This window comes from Dama dama, chromosome 6 (assembly GCF_033118175.1).
Source record: "Dama dama isolate Ldn47 chromosome 6, ASM3311817v1, whole genome shotgun sequence".
NCBI classification, from domain to species: Eukaryota; Metazoa; Chordata; class Mammalia; order Artiodactyla; family Cervidae; genus Dama; species Dama dama.
Window position 1 is genome coordinate 23348830 of NC_083686.1, and position 19931 is coordinate 23368760.

Here is a 19931-nt window from a genome sequence, read left to right on the forward strand (position 1 = left end):
TTTCAGTAAGTCTAAAATTATTTTTAATTAGTTCCATCTTTCAAGGAAACCTATGGCTCAAGGGGGTCCACTTGCCTTCCTCAAGGTTATACATCTATAATAAACTACAGTTCAGCTAGACTGATTGTTTTATAATTTTGTCAATTATTGATTAGATTGTGACTTTTAATGCCTTCGTGGACTCTAGAGTTATTCTTAAACAATACTGAGTTAATTTTTTCTTCACCAGAGAAAATATATAATTTTAAGAATCTGATAACCTGAGGAAAAATGAATTATTATTTCTCTACTATTTAATCACACCAAGCAATTTTAATGACCACAATTCTCATTTTCAAGTAATTACTTATTTCTTTTAAAAAATCTGCCTGTCTGTTGTTTTCACTTTTTATAACATTTTATCTTCTTACAGTTCCAATTCCTTCTTCTGTGTTTTTAAATCTTTTAAAATATGCTTATTTCATAGTTTTTGAAAGCATGCTCCTTCATTTGAAATTCTTTGGGTTTTAATCTTCTTGTTTGCTTTGACTATGGTACTACAGATTGTTTCCTCATATGTTCTGTAATTTTGAATTCTGAGCTAATCTTCAGTGGTTTTATCTGTGAGAATCTGTGCCATCTGGAGTTAAGAGTGGGCATTCCACAATAGTTTCTACTATTTTCTGCAAGGGACACAAGAAGTATCATTGGCCTGAGATCAATTTCCACATTAATGCCTCAGCTTTGGGTTTCTCAGACAGTATACATGGTGTAATGGAACTTTGGGTCTTCAGGAGAAAAAGGCCTGAAGTTCTGAATTCTTAGCAGGCATTTTTTGTTCTGTTCTGAGCCCTGGGAAACACTGGTAGTTTCTTTACCATCTATCTGTGCTGGTGAGCTTCTTGTCTTAACTCCAGCTTTCTGTGTCTGCATGGGCATTAAATCCCAAGCCCCCCACGTTACTGAGACACATACAACCCCTCTCAGAGAAGACATGCCATCAGCTCCTGCCCAGATTTGCAGTTCCTTCTCTGTTTCTTGAACCTGGAGATTCTTCTATATCCTTGAGGGATCAGCTATGAGAGCCTTTTAGTTCTTCATCTCTTTTACCCATCATTTCTAGGTGAGAATGACAGGTTATCACACTCTACTATCTGTCTGGAAGTGGAAGTAATGATGGAAAACTTGAGAAATGTTTTTATGTAAAGTTTTTTGTTTTTGTTTTTTTTTAAAAAGAAAGTCTCAAGAAGAAAGCAGGTGATGGGAGAATTTCCTAGTGGTCCAGGGGTTAGGACTTGGCATTTTCACTGCTGGGGCCAGGGTTCAGTTCCTGGATGGGGAACTTTCACAAGACAGGTGACAAAAGAAAAGAAAAGAAAAAATCAGTGATGGACACAAGGTAGAGTTTAAGAGCCTGAACTTTGACATTAAACTGACATAATGCTAGCCAGGTGACTTTTAACAAGTTATGCTCTCTGTAAAAGGGATTTGTTTATTTAAAAAAATTTTTTTTAGCATCTTGTAATCCTTTTAATTAAAACAGGTGTTTTAAACATATATCTTTCTTCCCATATATCATTATTTTGAAGGACAGATGCCTAGAAGGGGATTATTATTCAAATTATCAGTGAATTTGATACAAAGTGCTAATTTGTATGGTAATAAAGTCTGGATTAATTTAGCTCCCACCATCTATGAAGAAAGAGACTCAGTTTTTCATATTCCCACTGTGCTCTATCTCACCCTCAGGTGCATTGGCTCTAAAGGGAAGTTGTTTTAAAACTTACACTTTAGGTTTAAACATACTATGTTTGCATCATTTAGCATACTATTCAGTACCTGATATGGACACAGTGTGACAGAACTCTTTGATTATTCTTTCTTTAAAGGAAATGTGTTTGAAAGACAAGTTCATTGGAAACACAACCTTTCTGTGTGACATCACACAGAAGCAAGTCTGAGACTGCTGAAAGCAAAGATGAAATCATGACAAAGGGAGGGAAAAAAAAGTTACCAAATTGGGGGTGGTCCTGTGTGATTTTGTAGATGATTTCTGAGGCACTGGCACCTGGAGCTTCTGCCTGTAGGATTCTGTTGGTAATCTGCAGCATCCCACCTTCTGGAACCCACACCATTGAATTAGCCACAAGCCGAAGACCTCGATCATTCTGGAATAGAGAGAGAGTACAGCATTAGGTTCCCTGGTTCGTATCCGGGTGCCCCCTCAGTAATTTTGGCTTCCCTGGTGGCTCTGTGGTAAACAGTTCGCCTGCCATTGCAGGACATGAGGGTTCGATCCCTGGGTCAGGAGAAGGAATGGAGAAGGAAATGGCAACCCAGTTCAATACTCCTGCCTGGAAAATCCGGTGGACAGAGAAGCCTGGCAGGCTACAGTCCATGCAGTCACAAAAGAATTGGCCGCAACTGAACAACAACAACAACAAAAAATAAGGTATCAGTCTTTAAAAATAAGTTATTAGGACCTATTCCTGCTAAATGTTGTCTAAAAAGAGAGATTCATAGCTTTAGAGTCACACTGTGAACAATATGTATATGTGTAGATATATACATGCATAAGTTTATAGGTATGTATGTATATATCCTGCCTTTTTCTTCTAATTTCTCATGAGCAAATAACTTGTATCATTTAGAAAGACTAAGTCTCTCTATTTCTTTATTTCATTTGTCCATCTAACTGTCCTTCCATCCTCCCCATCCCCCTATATTCAACAACTATGCATTAAGCATCTATTATATGCCAGATCTTTTGCTGGAGGACTGAGGTATATAGGCTGGTTGAAATAAGACCTCAGTTTCAGAACCTACAGTCTAGTTGGGCAGACAGAAATATAAATAGTTAGGATGCATCACAAGTGAGGCTTCAGCAGGGCACTGTGAGAGAATAAAGGAGACAGGAGATATCCTCTTTGGGGAAGGAATGTTCAGGAAGGCTTTCCTATGGAAATGCCACTTAATTCTTGAATGACAGAAAAAGGCTTTGTCTAAGAGAATAAGAGAAACAGACTCCAGGAAGAGGGCCTAGCCTAAGCGAAGATATTAGCCAGTGCAATGTGTGCTTAATAAACTATCCAAGTGTCTGGACAAGAAGAATCTAGGGAGCCAGGGGAAGTGAGTGACAGTTGCTCAGTTGTATCTGACTCTTCGCGACCCCACTGACTGTGGCCTGTCGTGCTCCTCTGTCCATGGAATTCTCCAGGCAAGAATACTGAAGTGGGTTGCTATTTCTTCCTCCAGGGGATCTTCCTGACCCAGGGATCCAACCCGGGTCTGCCGCTTTGCAGGCAGATTCTTTACCATCTGAGCCACCAGGGAAGCCAGAGCCAGGGGAGGGGATGAATAAAAAGTGAACTTAATGTTGGCTAGGAGAAGGTAGAAGCTGCACTGAAAGTCTCACTTTAGCTTGTAGGCACTGTAAAATCAACATGAATCTTCAGGGAAGGAAGAGGATGATCAGGTCTGGGTTTTAGAGAACCTCCAACAGCAAGAGATGGTAGGAACTAGGGCTGGGATGAATCTGGGGCTGGAGAAAACATTTAACAAGTTCTCGTAACGGCTTAGGTGAGGGAAGACAAAGATGATTGCCGTGGGAATGAATAGTGTTTTTAATTTCTATCTCCTATACTTTAAAAAAAGAGGAACAGATTCCAGAAACACTGCAGAGGCCAAACTGATGGGCCTGGATGACTGATCGAAAGTGAAGCCCTTAGAAGCATCAGTAGGGAACAGCTGACTGGTAGAAATCACTTCGTTAGTGCCCGAGAAGGCAATCATTCTAATTGCTAAAGCTAATATCATTAAAAAATGCTGCCACTCCTGATTTGCAAGCGCACACCTCTTCCAAAGCTTCCTAATTGACATTTTCCACAGGATGGGATTAGTGAGACAGCCTGTGTTCTGTTTTCACTTTTCCTACTTGCACAATTGGTAAATCTGATGTTTCAAAATAGGGCATTTCAGAAGGGATGTTATTTTAAATGATTGCTGTTTCAAATATGCCAATAAATAGGACAGAGCAAACAGCATGCCCAGGAGGAGAATATTCGGAACAGAAGACAACCAGTATTCCTTTGCTGTCACTTGAATGAGAGCATTTGCCCCTCTCAGGAGGTGGCCACGGCCATTTTTACCACAATCACTGAGAAACTAAGTCGGTGCCCTGGAGAATGTGGTTGCTGTTGCCAACACACCTTCTATGTGATTGGTAATCAAGGGCAAAATCACACTGAATTTTCACAATTCAGATGGCATATTATTTATAGAAAGTGAAAGTGAAGTCGCTCAGTCATGTCTGACTCTTTGTGACCCCAAGGAGTGTAGCCCACCAGGCTCCGCGGTCCATAGGATTTTCCAGGCAAGAATACTGGAGTGGGTTGACATTTCCTTCTCCATATGAAAACATCAAGACACACCAAAAACTTGGCCTGTCGCCTACCAGAATTCTGGGGGAAAGGGCCCTATTAACTCTGTGTGTGTGTGTTAGTTGCTCAGTCATGTCTGACTCTTTGCAACCCCGTGGACTGTAGCCTGCCAAGCTCCTCTGTCCATGGGATTCTCCAGGCAAGAATACTGGAGTGGGTTTACATTTCCTTCTCCACTATTAACTCTAGCAGATTATATAACATAATAAGTACCTGAACCCAGGAATATTAATTGCTAGAAATCTTTCTAATAGCAGCAGCCTCATCACACTTGATTGTGTGATGGAGATCAGTCACATACCAACCACCATTTTCTTGGACTGATGAGTAGTGTGGTTTTTCACATTCCAAACAAGTAAATAAGCACTGTGTCCTGAATGCACCTCCCCAGATGTCTCTTCTACTGCATTTCTATATCGACTACACTTTATCAATGCAATTCTTTTTAACTCCTGAGTGTTAATTTTTAAGAAACAGTCCTTTTTGCAACTCAGTGTTCAGAAACCAGCACCATCTGGAAGCTTCTTACAATTTCAGACTCTCAGGCTCCATCCCAGATCTTCTGAAGCAGAATCTTCATTTTAATTCTTTACTAGTTTTATTGAAGTATACTTGACAAAGAAAAATTGTATATATTTATAAAGTATATAACTTCCCTGGTGGCTCAGAAGTAAAGAATCTACCTGCAATGCAGAAGACCTGGGTTCAGTCTCTGGGTTGGGAAGGTCCCCTGGAGGAGGGCATGACAACCCACAGCAGTATTCTTGCCTGGAGAATCCCCATGGACAGAAGAGCCTGGCGGGCTATAGTTCATGGGGTCACAAAAAGTCGGACACCCCTAAGCAACTAACACTTACTTACTTAAGGTATATAACATGATGTTTTGATGTATGTATAAATTGTGAAACGATGAACAATCAAGCTAATTAAGTCTTCCACCATCTCACAGTTATAGATTTTTGTGTGTGATGAAAACACTGAAGATCAACTCTCTTAGCAAGTGTACAATACAGAATTCTTAAGTATAATCACCATGCTATACATTGGATCTACAGAATTATTCATCACTTATGACAGAATCTTTCTACTCTTTGACCAACATCTCCTGGTTTCCCCCACTCCTAGCAGCCATCATTTTACACTGTTTTTATGAGTTCAAATTCTTTAGATTACAAATGTGAGATAGTGCAGTCTGTGTGGGCTTCCCTTGTGGCTCAGCTGGTAAAGAATCTGCCTGCAATGGGAGAGACCTGGGTTTGATCCCTAGGTTGAGATGATTGCCTGGAGAAGGGAAAGGCTACCCACTCCAGTATTCTGGCCTGGAGAATTCCATGGATTCTATATTCCATGGGGTTGTAAAGAGTTGGACATGAATGACCAACTTTCACTCTCAGCTTATTTTATAAGTTCATGTCTGCAGTCACAAATGACAACATTTTGTTTTTTTCTTTTTAAAGGCTGAGTAACATTCCATTGTATATACAACCACATTTCCTTTATCCATTCATCCACACTTAGGCTGTTTTTATATCCTGGCTATTGTAAATAGCCCTGCCATAAACATGGGAGTGCAGATATCTCTTTGAGACACTGACTTCATTTCCTTTGGACATATATCCAGAAATGGGATTGCTGGATCATACAGTGATTCTATTTTTAACCTTTAAGGAACATCCATACTGTTTTCCATAGCAGCTGTACCAACTTAGAATTCCACCAATGGTATATAAAGGTTCCCTTTTCTCCATACCTTCACCAATACTTGTTATTTGTGTCTTTTTGAGAACAACCTGCTAACAGATGTAAGGCGCTATCTCATTGTGGTTTTGATTTGTCTTTTCCTAATTAGTGATTTTGAGCCCCTTTTCATGCATCTGTTGGCTATTTGTATGTCTTCTCTGAAAAATGTCTATGCACCTTCTTAGCTCCTTTTTAAATCTTTTTTTTTTTTTTAAGTTATTGAGTTCTGTGTATATTTTAGATATTAACCCCTTATTGGATAGATGTTTTCAAAATTTTCTCCCATTCTTTACTTTGCCTTTTCATTTTGTTGATAGTTTCCTTTGGGCACAGCATTTTAGTCCCACTTATGTTTAAATAAGATCCCCAGGAGATATGGAATCATGCTAAAGTGTGAGAAGTCTGGCCCAAGGACAGAGATCACAATGGGTTTAGAATGCTTCTCCCAAACTCCACAGACAAGCCTTTAAGAATATTTACATTTATAACAGAGTAATACATATGTCTCTGTTTTGGGACTGTTTGTTGACAGGACTTAAGAAGAAATGGACAACCATCCAAGGAAAAGAAGTATAATTCTTCCCATTTATTATAATAAAGATGATTTTGTCAGTTGCTTTCTTTTGGGAGAGGATCCAAGGAAGATTCAAGAAGAGAAGAATAGAAGTCTGTGCACTGTCTTATTCTACAGCTAACACGTCCTAAACAAATTTGAACCTACTTTCCCCAGTGGTTCTGACATTTTGCAATTTCTTTATCTCCTTATACAGGCACACCTTGGAGATACTGTAGATTTGGTTTCAGACCACTGCAATAAAGCAAATATAGCAATAAAATGAGTCACACAATTTTTTTGGTTTCCCAGTACATGTAAAAATTATGATGTACCTTATGGGGCTTCCCTGGTGGCTCAGATGGTAAAGAATCTGCCTGCAATGCAGGAGACCTGGGTTCGATACCTGAGTCAGGGAGATCCCCCTGGAGAAGGAAATGACAACCCACTCCAGTATTCTTGCCTAGAGAATTCCATGGACACAGGAGCCTGGCAGGCTACAGTCCAAGGGGTTGCAAAGAATTGGACGTGACTGAGCAACTAACACTTTCACTTTACATTATACTATCGTCCATTAAGTGTCTAAAAAAACCAATGTACATACCTTAATTAAAATTTATTGCAAAAAATGCTAACCATCATCTGAGCCTTTAGCATGTCATAATCTTTAATAGTAACACCCCAAATCACTGATTACCATAACAAATATAATAATACTAATTTAAAACCTTGAAATATTGCAAAAATTACCAAACTGCATTACAAAGACATGAAGTGAGCAAATGCTATTGGAAAAATGGCCCTGACAGATTTGCTATAAATCTTCAATTTGTAAAAAAACATAGTATTTGCAAAGTACAATAAAATGAAGTATGCCTATAGGTTTTTTTTTTTTTTTAATGGTACACATATCCTTCTAAGTTCAAGAAATTAGCCATAATTTCAGTTGAAGAATCTTCTGCCTAGTGATGTTTTATATATCCTTCAGGGCACCACATGAGAAGGGAATGAAATATCAACAATCGGATATGGGGGGATAATTAAAATAGTGATTTAAATTAAATAGTTCTAATTAATTTCATAAAACAACAGGCATACAGAAATGCTGGTAATAAAGTTTAGCTATTATATGCTGTATCACAAACCAAGATTTTAATTTTGTAAACTAGATGTAAAGGCTTATGACTTTATCATTTGGAGGGAAAATCCCACAAACAAAATGTAAACTCCCTCCCTCCCTCCCCAGTTAAAGATTGGAACATAAATGATGAGCTCAACTATGATGGTGCACCCCAACCCAACTTTATTCAATAGAAAATGGTTATAATTGGATATAACATCAACCTTCACATATTACTTATTGCATAAGAAATAATTTGTAATGGCTCATTTATACCATGGCTTTTAAAATTTAATCTTGGAGGTCATAGTGGATTTTAGGCAAGGATTATGTGAGGTGACACCTATAAGGTGAAACACAGATGCTGTCTACCAGAATGAAAAACAACGAAAAGATAACTGTATTGTTTTGTGTTTGCCAATGCATGTATATGCCTCAGAAACTGCAGCTTTGGGTCAAGAGTACAGAACCATTGTTCCATGTAGATTTCAACTGCTTTATAAACAAACAAATACATAAATATTTTGTAATCGACAAACACTTTTTGAGAGTATACTCTGAGTGATGTACCTTACAAGATACTAAATTGAACCACCTCAACAAGTCCAAAACAGGTGAAAACCTGATATGTGGTGAGGCTTTATTTATTTATGAGGTAGGAAGACTCTTTTTCAGGGAAATAAACATTTTCATGCCATTGATATTTATAACACTCACCAACACCCTTGTAATCAAACTGTGTCCCTGTATGACAACCCATGGGAGGACAGGTTTTAAGAAAATTGAAGGAAAGCACAACAGGGCTTTTTAGCTGCACATGAGCCTTACCAAGGCCAAACAGCCAGAGAAGGCTTTCAGCAGTAGAATTTTCCATCCAGGTCATAGCATGACACTTGGGGGTTTTTAACATCAAAGCATTACCCAGTTGCAGAAAACTGCTCAGACAACAACAAATGAGGTCAGAAAGATCATCAGATTTATTGCCAAAGTAGAAAAAGAGGCATGATTTCCAGAGATGCTTTAATTAATGAAAAAGAAGGTAATTCCTTGAAAGCCCAGCAGTGGAGAGAAATCTGCCAATAACTAAGGCTTCTCCCTGCCCACATTTTAGCCCTTATTAGACCCCGATTGCTTTAGAATCGTATCTCTACAGGCTTGAGTTTGGTAATCCACCCAATTAAGGAAAGCCTATTCAGCAGAGCATTCTTTATTACCTTTTAATCTTTTTGAATTCTTTTGCCTCCTTCCCCCAACAGAACATGTTTTAACATCAGTCTTGGGCCTGTTTTCTCCTCAGCAACTCAGTACAAGCCTGGAGGGTAGCAGTCAAGTTTACTCACTGCCAGGCCAAGGATAAAAACATAAAGTTGGGGAAAGTGACATAGAATCTGGTAAATATGAATGGAACCGACAGCTCTTAGCCACAGTTTCAGATAGGCCATTCCAGCATCAGCAGAAGAGCCCAGTAGGCTGATGAATCTGATGCAAGGAATCTACTCAAAGGCAGGACCATGGGAACCACCTACCTCCAGCTGTTGCCTCCACCCATCTATCTCTCCATCCAACAGAAACGTACTAAGCTTCCATAATGTGTTTGGCTCAAGGCTCCAATACTGAAACAGTTCCTGCTCTCAACAAAGCTTCCTTTTTCCATCCCTCCTTCCCTTTCCATCTATCTTACTAGATTAAGTTTTATGTTGAACAACACTGGGATCAATTTGTACATTCATTCACTAGGAATTAGACCTAAAATCCTTGGTCATTCTATTTAAGCCACCAGCTAGATATCGGCCAGTAACTGTCCTCATCCCAAATTTAATACACAGGTAGCCTTGGGGTAAGGACTTTGATGCTCTCTTCAGAAATGGCTAGCAGGACAAAATCAATCATGGCTGACTATGTACCTGTTGGACACCATTAGCAGTTAAGGCAATTTTTTTCTTCTCCAGCTTGAGTAGACATATGATTATAAATAGCTTCACTCATTTCAAGATGTGGTTAAGTCTACAGGGAAGATTTGGAGAGGCTTGGGGCCCAGACTGCTTGGATAGGACATTGAGAACTGACTAAATTATTGTCTCCATTCTGTCCGTTAAGGGGATAAGAATATATATGACCAAAAACACTGGGGGGAAAATGAGCTAGAATGTAAAAAAGCCATATGGTCAAGTGTGAGGAGACAGAACATGCTTGATTTGAAATCTCAGATCCATCACTAAATAATTTTTGGGGAAATAAACATTTTTAAACCTCTTAAAATGCTTTTAAACCTCCTTTATTTCAGTTTCCCCTTTTGGAAAATTAAAGATAACAATTCGACAAATTCCCTATAATGATCTTGAAGATCAAAAAAAGTAATTCACATCAAGCATTACTGCCCAATGAAAGATAAAAAAAAATTCCTTCCACCAATAGTAGAATATCCTTTAGAGGTAATAAGGTTACATAGCCTCTATTTTAACCTTCTTCACTAGGATATTGTAAAGATGAGCAGAATAGATGTAAGAAAAAGCACTCTGAATTCCTAAAAGAAGATACAGAGGCATGGAAGGGGGAGGGTGGAAGGACAGTCACATGACCCCCAGCTTGTAGGCAGCATAAGAATTCTCAAGTTTTATGCTTAAGCCTAATTTATAAATTAAAATTCTGTTCTCCTTTGTCATGTTTTGGTATTCAAAACATCTAAAATCCTAGAAATACTCTTCAGTTGTGGGCCATGATGGTGCAACACACTGTACTAAGCTCCAAACATGGAGATTGAAACCTCGGTAGGAAAGGTGGCTGCTAGGGTGGAATGAAATCCTGTAACAATCTTAAAGAAACTAAGAAGGAAGAACAGAAAACTTTCTGTGTCTGTCTAGACTTCATCTCTTCAGAAGTAAGCCTCATCTCCCAGGGCAATTGCAAGAGGGTGATAATTAGGATTAGCTTCAAGGTGGCTATCTGCCAACTCGATCTCATCATCAGCCTTCGCTTCCTCCCACCCATCTCATCCCACCATCACTGTTTTCAACAGCTGAAAGTAATGAGACCAGAGACTGAGAAACCATCTGGCAAACCATATTAGATTCAGCTCTTCACCTTCGCGAGGATCAGTTGCAAATTGTAAGTGATCGCTGGTGAGAAAGTGACAAGTGATTTCTAAACTGTCCCCAGCAGACCAATCTCTCTAGCTAATCATCAGTGACACTCCAATAAGTGCTGATATTTGGAATGAGAAGTTGTAAAAAAAAAACTAAGTCTCCTAACCTGCCATCATGAGAAAGAGTCATTCTTGCTTTTACAGAGAAAAGAGCTTTGAGTGAAATATCATCAAGTAATACATGGCTTTGAAAATATTTTTTGATTAGCATGGGCTAGCCCATTTGTATTTCCCTAAATGTGGTGGCCATCCTATTAGCAGTATCCAAAACCTTTTATGTTGTACATGGATGAAATTGTGTAAAATGGCTATGTGTTAATTTTAATAAGTTGGAAAAAAATTTAATTCTACATTAAGTCCAGGATTTCACAAGTGCTATTTACTAGGAAGAAGTCATGATTTTAAAAAAGTAAGTTGGATCACTAATCATTAGGGAAATATAAACCAAAACTACAATGAAGTATCACCTCACACTGGTCAGAATGGCCACCATCAATAAAAAACCTACAAACAATAAATGCTGGAGAGGGTGTGGAGAAAAGGGAACCTCCCTACATTGTTGGTGGGAATGTAAATTGGTATAACCACTATGGAAAGCAGTATGGAGGTTCCTTAAAAACTAAATACAGAACTACAACATGGGTGGGAGGGGGGATCAGGATGGGGAACACATGTAAATCCATGGCTGATTCATGTGAATGTATGGCAAAAACCACTAAAATATTGTAAAGTAATTAGCCTCCAACTAATAAAAATAAATGAAAAAAAAAAAAAGAACTATGACATGATCCAGCAATCTCACTACTGGGCATGTACCCTGAGAAAACTACAATTAGAAAAGATACATGCGCCCCAATGTTCACTGCAGCACTATTTACAATAGTTAAGACATGGGAGCAACCTAAATGCCCAACAACAGAAGAATGGATAAAGAAGATATGGAATATGTACCATTGTGTATATGTGGTACATGTACACAATGGAATAGTACTCAACCATAAAAAAGAATGAAACAATGCTATTTATGGACCTGATGGATGGACATGAATGGACCTGACCTAGAGATTGTCACACTGAGTAAAGTAAGCCAGACAGAGAAAGACAAATATATGAGATCACTTATATGTGGAATCTTAAAAAATGGTACAAATGAACTTATTTACAAAACAGAAACAGTCACAGATGTGGAAAACAAACTTATTGTTACCAAAAGGGAAAGGTGGGGGGGGGGTTACAAATTAGGAGATTAGAATTGAGATACACACACTACTGTATATAAAATAGATAACTAACAGGGACCTGTCGCATAGCACCGGGGACTCTACTCCATACTCTGTAATGACGTACATGCGGAAAGAATTTAACAAAGAATTGAATATATGTATATGGATAACTGATTCATTTTGCTGCACACCTGAAACTGACACATTATAAATCTATACTCCATAAAAATTATTTTTTAACAAAGTGGTGGTCATGGTGCTTTAGTCACTAAGTCGTGTCCGACTCTTGCAATCCCATGGACTACAGCCTGCCAAGCTCTTCTGTCCATGGGATTCTCCAGGCAAGAACACTGGAGTGAGTTGCCATTTCCTTCTCCACTTAAAAAAGTAAGTTGATTCGAATAAAAGTATTCAGTAAGTAATAGGACAGGCACTCGTGGATACAGCAAAAACACAGGGAGGTGGCATGGGGATGACTTAAGCTGAGAACCACTGCTCTTTACTGGGTACCTACCCTCTAGGCCAAGGATTCCTATGATTACTAAAAGAGAGAGTTTCCTCATCCTGTTTCAGCTGGGCTAACAGATGGCAGAACTCATCTTTTTTTGATTCATTACAATAAGCTGACTATAATAAGCTTCATATCACATGAACTATTTTAAAAGAGCAGATAAGAACAGGGATATACTTGATGTTTATGATCATGCTCAGGAAGGAAGCCAAAAAAATCAGTGGACAGTGAGGTATTTTCATGGCAGCAAGTCAACACAAAGGTTCAGAAGTGTCCCTTTTGCAGAGAACATGGGGGCAGTTCTTTTGGACCAAGGGTGCTCCAAACAAAATATACACCATCCTCCCGAGACTGAGTAATGTGTTCTTGTAATCTTTGAATGTCCTAAAAGAACCTCCATAATAGGTGCTTAATAAATGTTTGAATACATAAATAACTACCTGCATCTTAAATTTATAAACATTGCAAAACAACATCATTGATACAACTTTACATCTAGGTGCAAGGAAACTAGCTTTAGGAATGAGGCCTACCTTGGGCACGGTCCTCAGGTGAAACAGTATATTTTGGAAGGAATGTCCATCGTTGGCCTGCAAGACTGTGATGTCGGAAGTGCTATCTGAGCCATCGTGAACATACTGGAGAAGGCCCCTAGAGAGCTCGTCCAGACGAAACTGATAGATAGGGGCCGCGGAGGCCTGGAGCGTTTGGAGCAACTGGCCGTGAAGTGGAGGATCGAGCACTTCTACCACCACATCCTGTGGGTTGTCGTCATCTCTGATGTCAAGCAGCTGGGTGGTGATGGTTCCCCTCTCTCCTCTGTTGATATGGAGGACCTCATTCCTCAGAACATAGGGGGCCTGTGGAGTTGAAGGGAAGGAGAAGAAGAGGCACTATTAGCAGGAAAAGAGAGGACACTCCAGGGGACCAGAAGTCAGTTGTGTGTAGCCTGATTGCTCTTTCTGAGCTTTTTAAGGAAATCTAGATGCTCCTGCCAAATGCAGAACTGTTGCATAGTCAAAGCATTTGTCAAAGGTGCAGTCAATCATAGCAAGCACTGCAAAGGAGGTTACTTCACACTTCTGGTTCTGAGGGTTTCTCAAGCCACTGTCTTGATTAACACAATATCCCCTGCATTGTAACTGAGATCAGTGTTAGGGAACTCAGTTGCTTCATTCAGGAGACTATAATTCAAACAGATACATGTACCCCCTATGTTTAAAACAGCACTTCTCACAATAGCCCAAATATGGAAACAACCTAAATGACCATCAACAAATGAATGGGTAAAGAAGATGTGTACATAAAAAGTTAGAGAAAGACAAATATCATACAATACTACTTACGTGTGGAATCTAAAATACTGCACAAATGAACCTATCTACAAAAGACTCACAGACATAGAGATCTGACTTGTGGTTGCCAAGAGAAGGGGTAAGGGGAGGGATGAACTAGGAATTTGGAGTTAGAACATGCAAATTATTACATTTAGAATGGATGAATAACAAGGTCTTACTGTTTACCTCAGGGAACTATATACAATCTCCCAGGAAAAACCATAATGGAAGAGAAATTTTTAAAAAGAATGTGACCATGCGTGCGTGTTTAATCTTGTCCAATTCTTTGCAACCCCATGGACTGTAGCCCACCAGCCTCCTCTCGTCCATGGGATTTTCCAGGCAAGAATACTGGAGTGGGTTGCCATTTCCTTCTCCAGGGGATCTTCCCAACCCAGGGATCGAACTCGTGTCTTCTGTGTCTCCTGCATTGATAGGCAGGTTCTTTACCTGCTTAGCCACCTGGGAAGCTCAAAAAGAACATATATATGTGTAAAATTGAATCACTTTTCTGAGCAGAGATTTGCACCACATTGTAAATCAATTACGCTTCAATAAAAAAAAGAGAGAAAGGGAGACTAGCAAGAGGTATGGAATTTTGGCATTTGTGTTGGGAATCATGTATTTCACTCCAGGCTATGTTGCAGCATGCTGACTTGAAGTAAGATACTTCATTGTGAATTCCTGACTTTCTGGTCTTTCTCAGTAATTTTCTTTAAGCCGTCACATCCATATTTTGAAGGGACCCACCCCAACTCAGGTTATAAAGCCTGATAAGATCATGATCTATGTAAGGCAACCACCTGGCTAATCCACGTGGCAAATTTTAATGTGTTTTCCTTAAGATTATAAGGTTTCCCCCCACCAACTTCAGTAAGCAGATAAAATGTTCTTTCAAGAGATAAAACTTAATGAACCACAACAGGAAAAAAAAAAAAAAAAAAAAAAGGCGAGACGCCAAAGAAAACATTATCTTAGTTTTTTATATCATTTGAAATTGAACCATCTAGGACTTTTTCAGCACGCTGCCTTCTTGACTCCAAACAGCTTTCTTTTAAAAATACCCTATCTGGCCTCCTGCAAATTTCAATATCTATTAAAGTAATTTCTAACTAATGCATCTCTATAATAATCACATAATATGAAATGAAAAGAGAGCTACTCCTCAGGAATCCTGAGTGAGATTTCAAAAGCTGCAATCTTATACATGGGAATGAATGGCCCCTCAGAGTCCGAAAGAGGAGAGGTCAAAGGTGATGTCAAAAATCTATAAATGAAAAAGATCAAATTAACTCACATAAGAAAATTTCAGGGAGGTTCAAAATCCTCTTGAAATATCACAGAAATGTAAAGAAACAAAAATAAGTTAAAGTTAGTTTCTAAAATTCCATTTTTAAAGAGTTAAAATGACAAAAGTTTCTCATGTAATAAATAAAAAGATGCCTTTACTGTCTACTCAATTGGTTTGGGGAACACAAACAAAGAACAGAGAACCAGGGCAACTCAGCATCTCAGATTACGAAGTCACTTACCAAAACCTACCCAAGTCTTTTATTCACCTAATTAGAGTAACTATATTAGCACAAACAAAAAGAACAAAACAGAACATCTGAGCTTAAATACTGAGAAACATCTAAGTCAGTAAATCCTGAGACTTGGTAGCACTCTGACTCATATTTACAGAGATCACATTTTTGTTTAATTAAAACAAAATTCACGCTCTTAGCCCAACCCGGAGGTCAAATTAATTTAAGATTAATTTCTAATCATTCCGCAACTTCAGTCATCACTGAAGTGAGAATGCCATTAAGAATCGCTGAGCTGGGCTGTGAATACCATTTGGCAGCCACTTCTGGTTCAAGTCTATGGTCTTTTCAATTTTGAACCAAAACTATAAAAGTAACAGTTTTAAAAACAATGATCCTCATATATCCTTCCTTGATCCTACCGAGATCTGCTATTTAGGCAGTTCGAGTTCCCTCGTGCTGATACCCCAGTCTCTCGCTGTTCACAACATCAGAATATGTTGATCTTGCTCCTCTCTTTGCACATTTCAGCTGTTCAATTCTCCAAGCCCTGGTACTCAGAGCACATAAGTACAACTTAACAGAGATGAGCGATGAGACCAGATGTGCCATCACACTGAACTTTATAGTATCTACCAGGATTTCCTCTGACTTATATTAGCCTGATGACCACACTGGACCCTCATTTAAGAAGATCCTTAATAAGGCTTAATAAAGCTCCCAGGGCTTCTCTGGTGGCTCAGCTGGTAAAGAGTTGGCCTGCAATGCAGGAGATCCTGGTTTGATTCCTGGGTCGGGAAGATCCCCTGGAGAAAGGATAGGCTACCCACTCCAGAGTTCTTGGGCTTTCCCGGTGGCTCAGACAGTAAAGAATCCACCTGAATGTAGGAGACCTGGGTTTGATCCCTATTGTTGAGAAGATCCCCTAGAAGAGGGCATGGCAACCCACTCCAGTATTCTTGCCTGAAGAATCCCATGGACAGAGAAGCCTGGAGGGTTACAGTCCATGTGACTGCAAAGAGTTGGACACGACTGAGCGACGAAGAACAAGGTCCTCGAACTCCTGCAAACTGAGTTAAATGCAGTTCGGCTACATGATAGTCAAAAGAGGCCAACCTAACTCCATATCCTGGAGAGAGAAATATTTAGACAAAACAAACTTACCTAGGGATAGGAAAGTCTTAACAACTGGTACAGCTTCAAATCATTGTGAAGGGGTGGTATCAGATTCAGTATAGAAAAGTAAGGTACAGTTTAATGGTCAAGAACACAGATTGCGTAACCAGATTCACTGGGCACAGATCTTGGCTCTCTGTCAGCTACATCACCATAGATAAGTTACTGGACCTCCCTGGGGCTTAGTTTTCTGGCCTGTGAATTGGGGCTTATAATACCTTACAGGGCTAGCATGAGAATTACATGAACAACAGAAGAAGAGCATTAGATGTGCAGTAGTAATTGTTGTTGTTGTTATGACCCACAAGTACTAAAAAATTACTCCAGTGGCATTTCAAGAGGAAACTAAGGAACAATTAATTCAGCTCAATCATTTTTGCTAAAACTACAGAAAATCTGAACTTGTACTTGAGAATGAGTTGTTGTTGCAGTTTAGTCACTAAGTTGTGTGTGACTCTTTTGCAACCCCAGGCTCCTCTTTCCATGTAATTTCCCAGGCAAGAATACTGGAGTGGGTTACCATTTCCTTCTCCAGGGGATAGTCCCAACCCAGGGATCGAACCTCCACCTCCTGCATTGGCAGGCAGATTCTTTACCACTAAGCAACCTGGGAAGCCCATCAGTAGGCATGTGAAATTATTAACTCTATGGCGTTTTCTTACCTGTGTTGAAAATGCTTGTATGTTGATCAGCTGCGGCTCAGAGAAGAACTGCTGGTCACTAATTTTCAGAGAAAAGTAACCTTTCCTGAAAGAAGCCCCCAAGAAAAGAATGAGACAATATAATCATTAAATTGGTCTTTAGAAAGACAAGGGTTAAAAATATTTTCAGGTTATGTGCATATATGAATTTGGATCAAACTACTACAATAATATACTCGTCATGCCACAATTAGAAAGGAGCCCATAAAGATTAACATAGTGAGATGCAGGTAAAAGCACTGTATATTCTTCTATCTCATTATAATAATGTTTCTTTTTCTTTTTTTTGGATTTGTATAAGTAGAATATATAAAAGGTTGAAAAATCAGTTGTTAGGCCAACACCAGTTAGTGATATATTGAAGGTTAACGATCAAGCTGGAGAATGGAAAGGAATCTTTCACAGTCTTTGACTAGTTCTCAGCGACTCCCTCTTCCCTGTGAATTCTCTTTCCAACCGCTGCCCAATTCACGTGAGTGGACCCCGTTAACAATTTTACAGTGTTTATATTACATGACTCTATGCCCACCCCTCCCTCTAGCCACATGCATATTCACTGTGGCCTGGACTAGGGAAGAATGATTGACTCCAGCTTCCCTGGAAATTTGGAACTGGCCTGAGAGCCTCATTTGACTAAGGCGGAACCACAGTCTACCATGTTGATGAGAAAGTGGAGCAAGTTGGTCTCTAGGAGAGAGGTGAATGTAGCCTTTCAGCAAAGCAATTGAGATGAGAGGAGAATGGAGTCCTGCTTCCCATTTCCAATTCTAACTCCTGGGCTTGCCCTAGAAGCCCAATGGTCCCTGATGTGTCTGAGCCATATCTGCAATGTTATAACAAGTCTTAAAATTTTGCTTAATCTAGTTCAAGTTGACTCTCATTACTTGTAATCAAAGAGTCCTAATTAATAGAATAAAATAAGACTCTCTGCTGCGGTTTTTATTTCCTGTAAGAGTGTTGTTTCCGCAGCTTCAAAGACTAGTAGGAGGAAAGGTAGGAGTTACCCACCTTCAAAGCCAAAGCAAGTTAAGAACTCACTTTGTGCTGGTAAGATGTATGATTAACACATTATGGGAGTTTTTAATTCTGGCCTACTATGGGAACTATTGTTTTAAAGGTTCTTTAAAAGGCATTCAGGGAACTGACTACTGAAACATGAAAGAATGTGGATGGATCTCAAAAGTATTATGGCAAAAGCCAGAACCAAAAGATTATATACTGTACGAGTCCATTCACATGACATTTCAGAAAGGGCAAGACAATAAGAATGAAAAACAGACCAATATTTGCCAGGGACTGTGGGGAAGGGAATGCTTGTAAAAATGAGGTGGGGACAGGGTGACAAGACTGTTTCATATCTTGCTTGAGGTTTCAAGACTGCAAGACTATATATGTATTTGTTAACACACATAGAACAGTATAGTTTAAAATGAGGGATTTTATTAGATGCAAATTATACCTCAATAAATCAGATTTTCTTTTAAAAAAGGACTTCTTGTCTTCCTTCTCATTCCACCCTTCCTTTCATTTTTGGTTCCGTTCAAATCCTATCCCTCTCCCCTCCTACCTCCAGACTTCAAGAGAATACAGGTGATGAAACAGCTGAATGCAGAGAGAAAGGGTGGCTACCTGCACCCTACCGGGGGAAAATGATTTTGGTGGCCCTTAGATTCTAATAACTGTGTTCAGCCTCACAGCAATGCCAGCTAATCAGGGTCACTACGACTATATTTCCAAGTCATTTCACACTCCACAGAGGGATTCCAGCCCAAAGGAAGCCAATCCTAAAGAATCCTAGTGGGCATGTTCATGCAAAAAACAACCACAAGCCCATGCGGCAGGTAGCCCCTTTAGCTTCTGTATCATCCAGAGACTTATATAATTTCCTTTTAATGTGAGTTCCTACTAACCTTGTTTTACTATTCCTCTCATTCTTTCTTTTAAAAAAATTTTTTAGATAAGAAATCCAATGTTAAAATGGGTCAGTTCAGTTCAGTTCAGTCGCTCAGTCGTGTCCGACTCTTTGCGACCCCATGAATAGCAGCATACCAGGCCTCCCTGTCCATCACCAGTTAAAATGGGTACTAAAAAGTAAAAAGAATACTGGAAGAAATCTCTGTAAAATAGTTGCCACTCTTTGCCCTGTTTAAGGGTGCAAAGCTGACCCTGGAAAGAAATCGATGATAAGGGATTAAAGAGATCAAACAGATGAGAGACTTAACTTTGGTTGTCTATGGATCTTTATATACTTCACACACTTCACAAGTGATTCTGAGACATATGACTACAGGTATTGAGCTGTGCATGTGTGTCTGTGTATGTGTGATGCAAACACTGAAGAACTATACTTGAAGGAAAATGAATGGAGAAGACAGAACTCAAAGGGATTCTATGGCATCAGACACCAGAGTTTTAAGCACCATCTCTGGAGCAATACTTTCCTATAACAATGAACTTTTGCCCCCGGAGGATGGAAGCACATCT

At 39.3% G+C, this 19931-nt stretch overlaps 1 protein-coding gene across 1 annotated transcript in view; it reads right to left on the reverse strand.

Annotated features, from left to right (window-relative positions):
- Positions 1 to 19931, reverse strand: part of FRAS1 (Fraser extracellular matrix complex subunit 1) — a 518223-nt gene that overhangs the window by 146817 nt on the left and 351475 nt on the right. Inside the window, exons 28-30 of the mRNA XM_061145732.1 lie at positions 17409 to 17493; positions 13241 to 13567; positions 1994 to 2147 (exon numbers count right to left, since the gene is read on the reverse strand). Of these exons, the coding sequence (XP_061001715.1) occupies positions 1994 to 2147; positions 13241 to 13567; positions 17409 to 17493 (566 nt within the window). The remainder of the gene's footprint in view (positions 1 to 1993; positions 2148 to 13240; positions 13568 to 17408; positions 17494 to 19931) is intronic.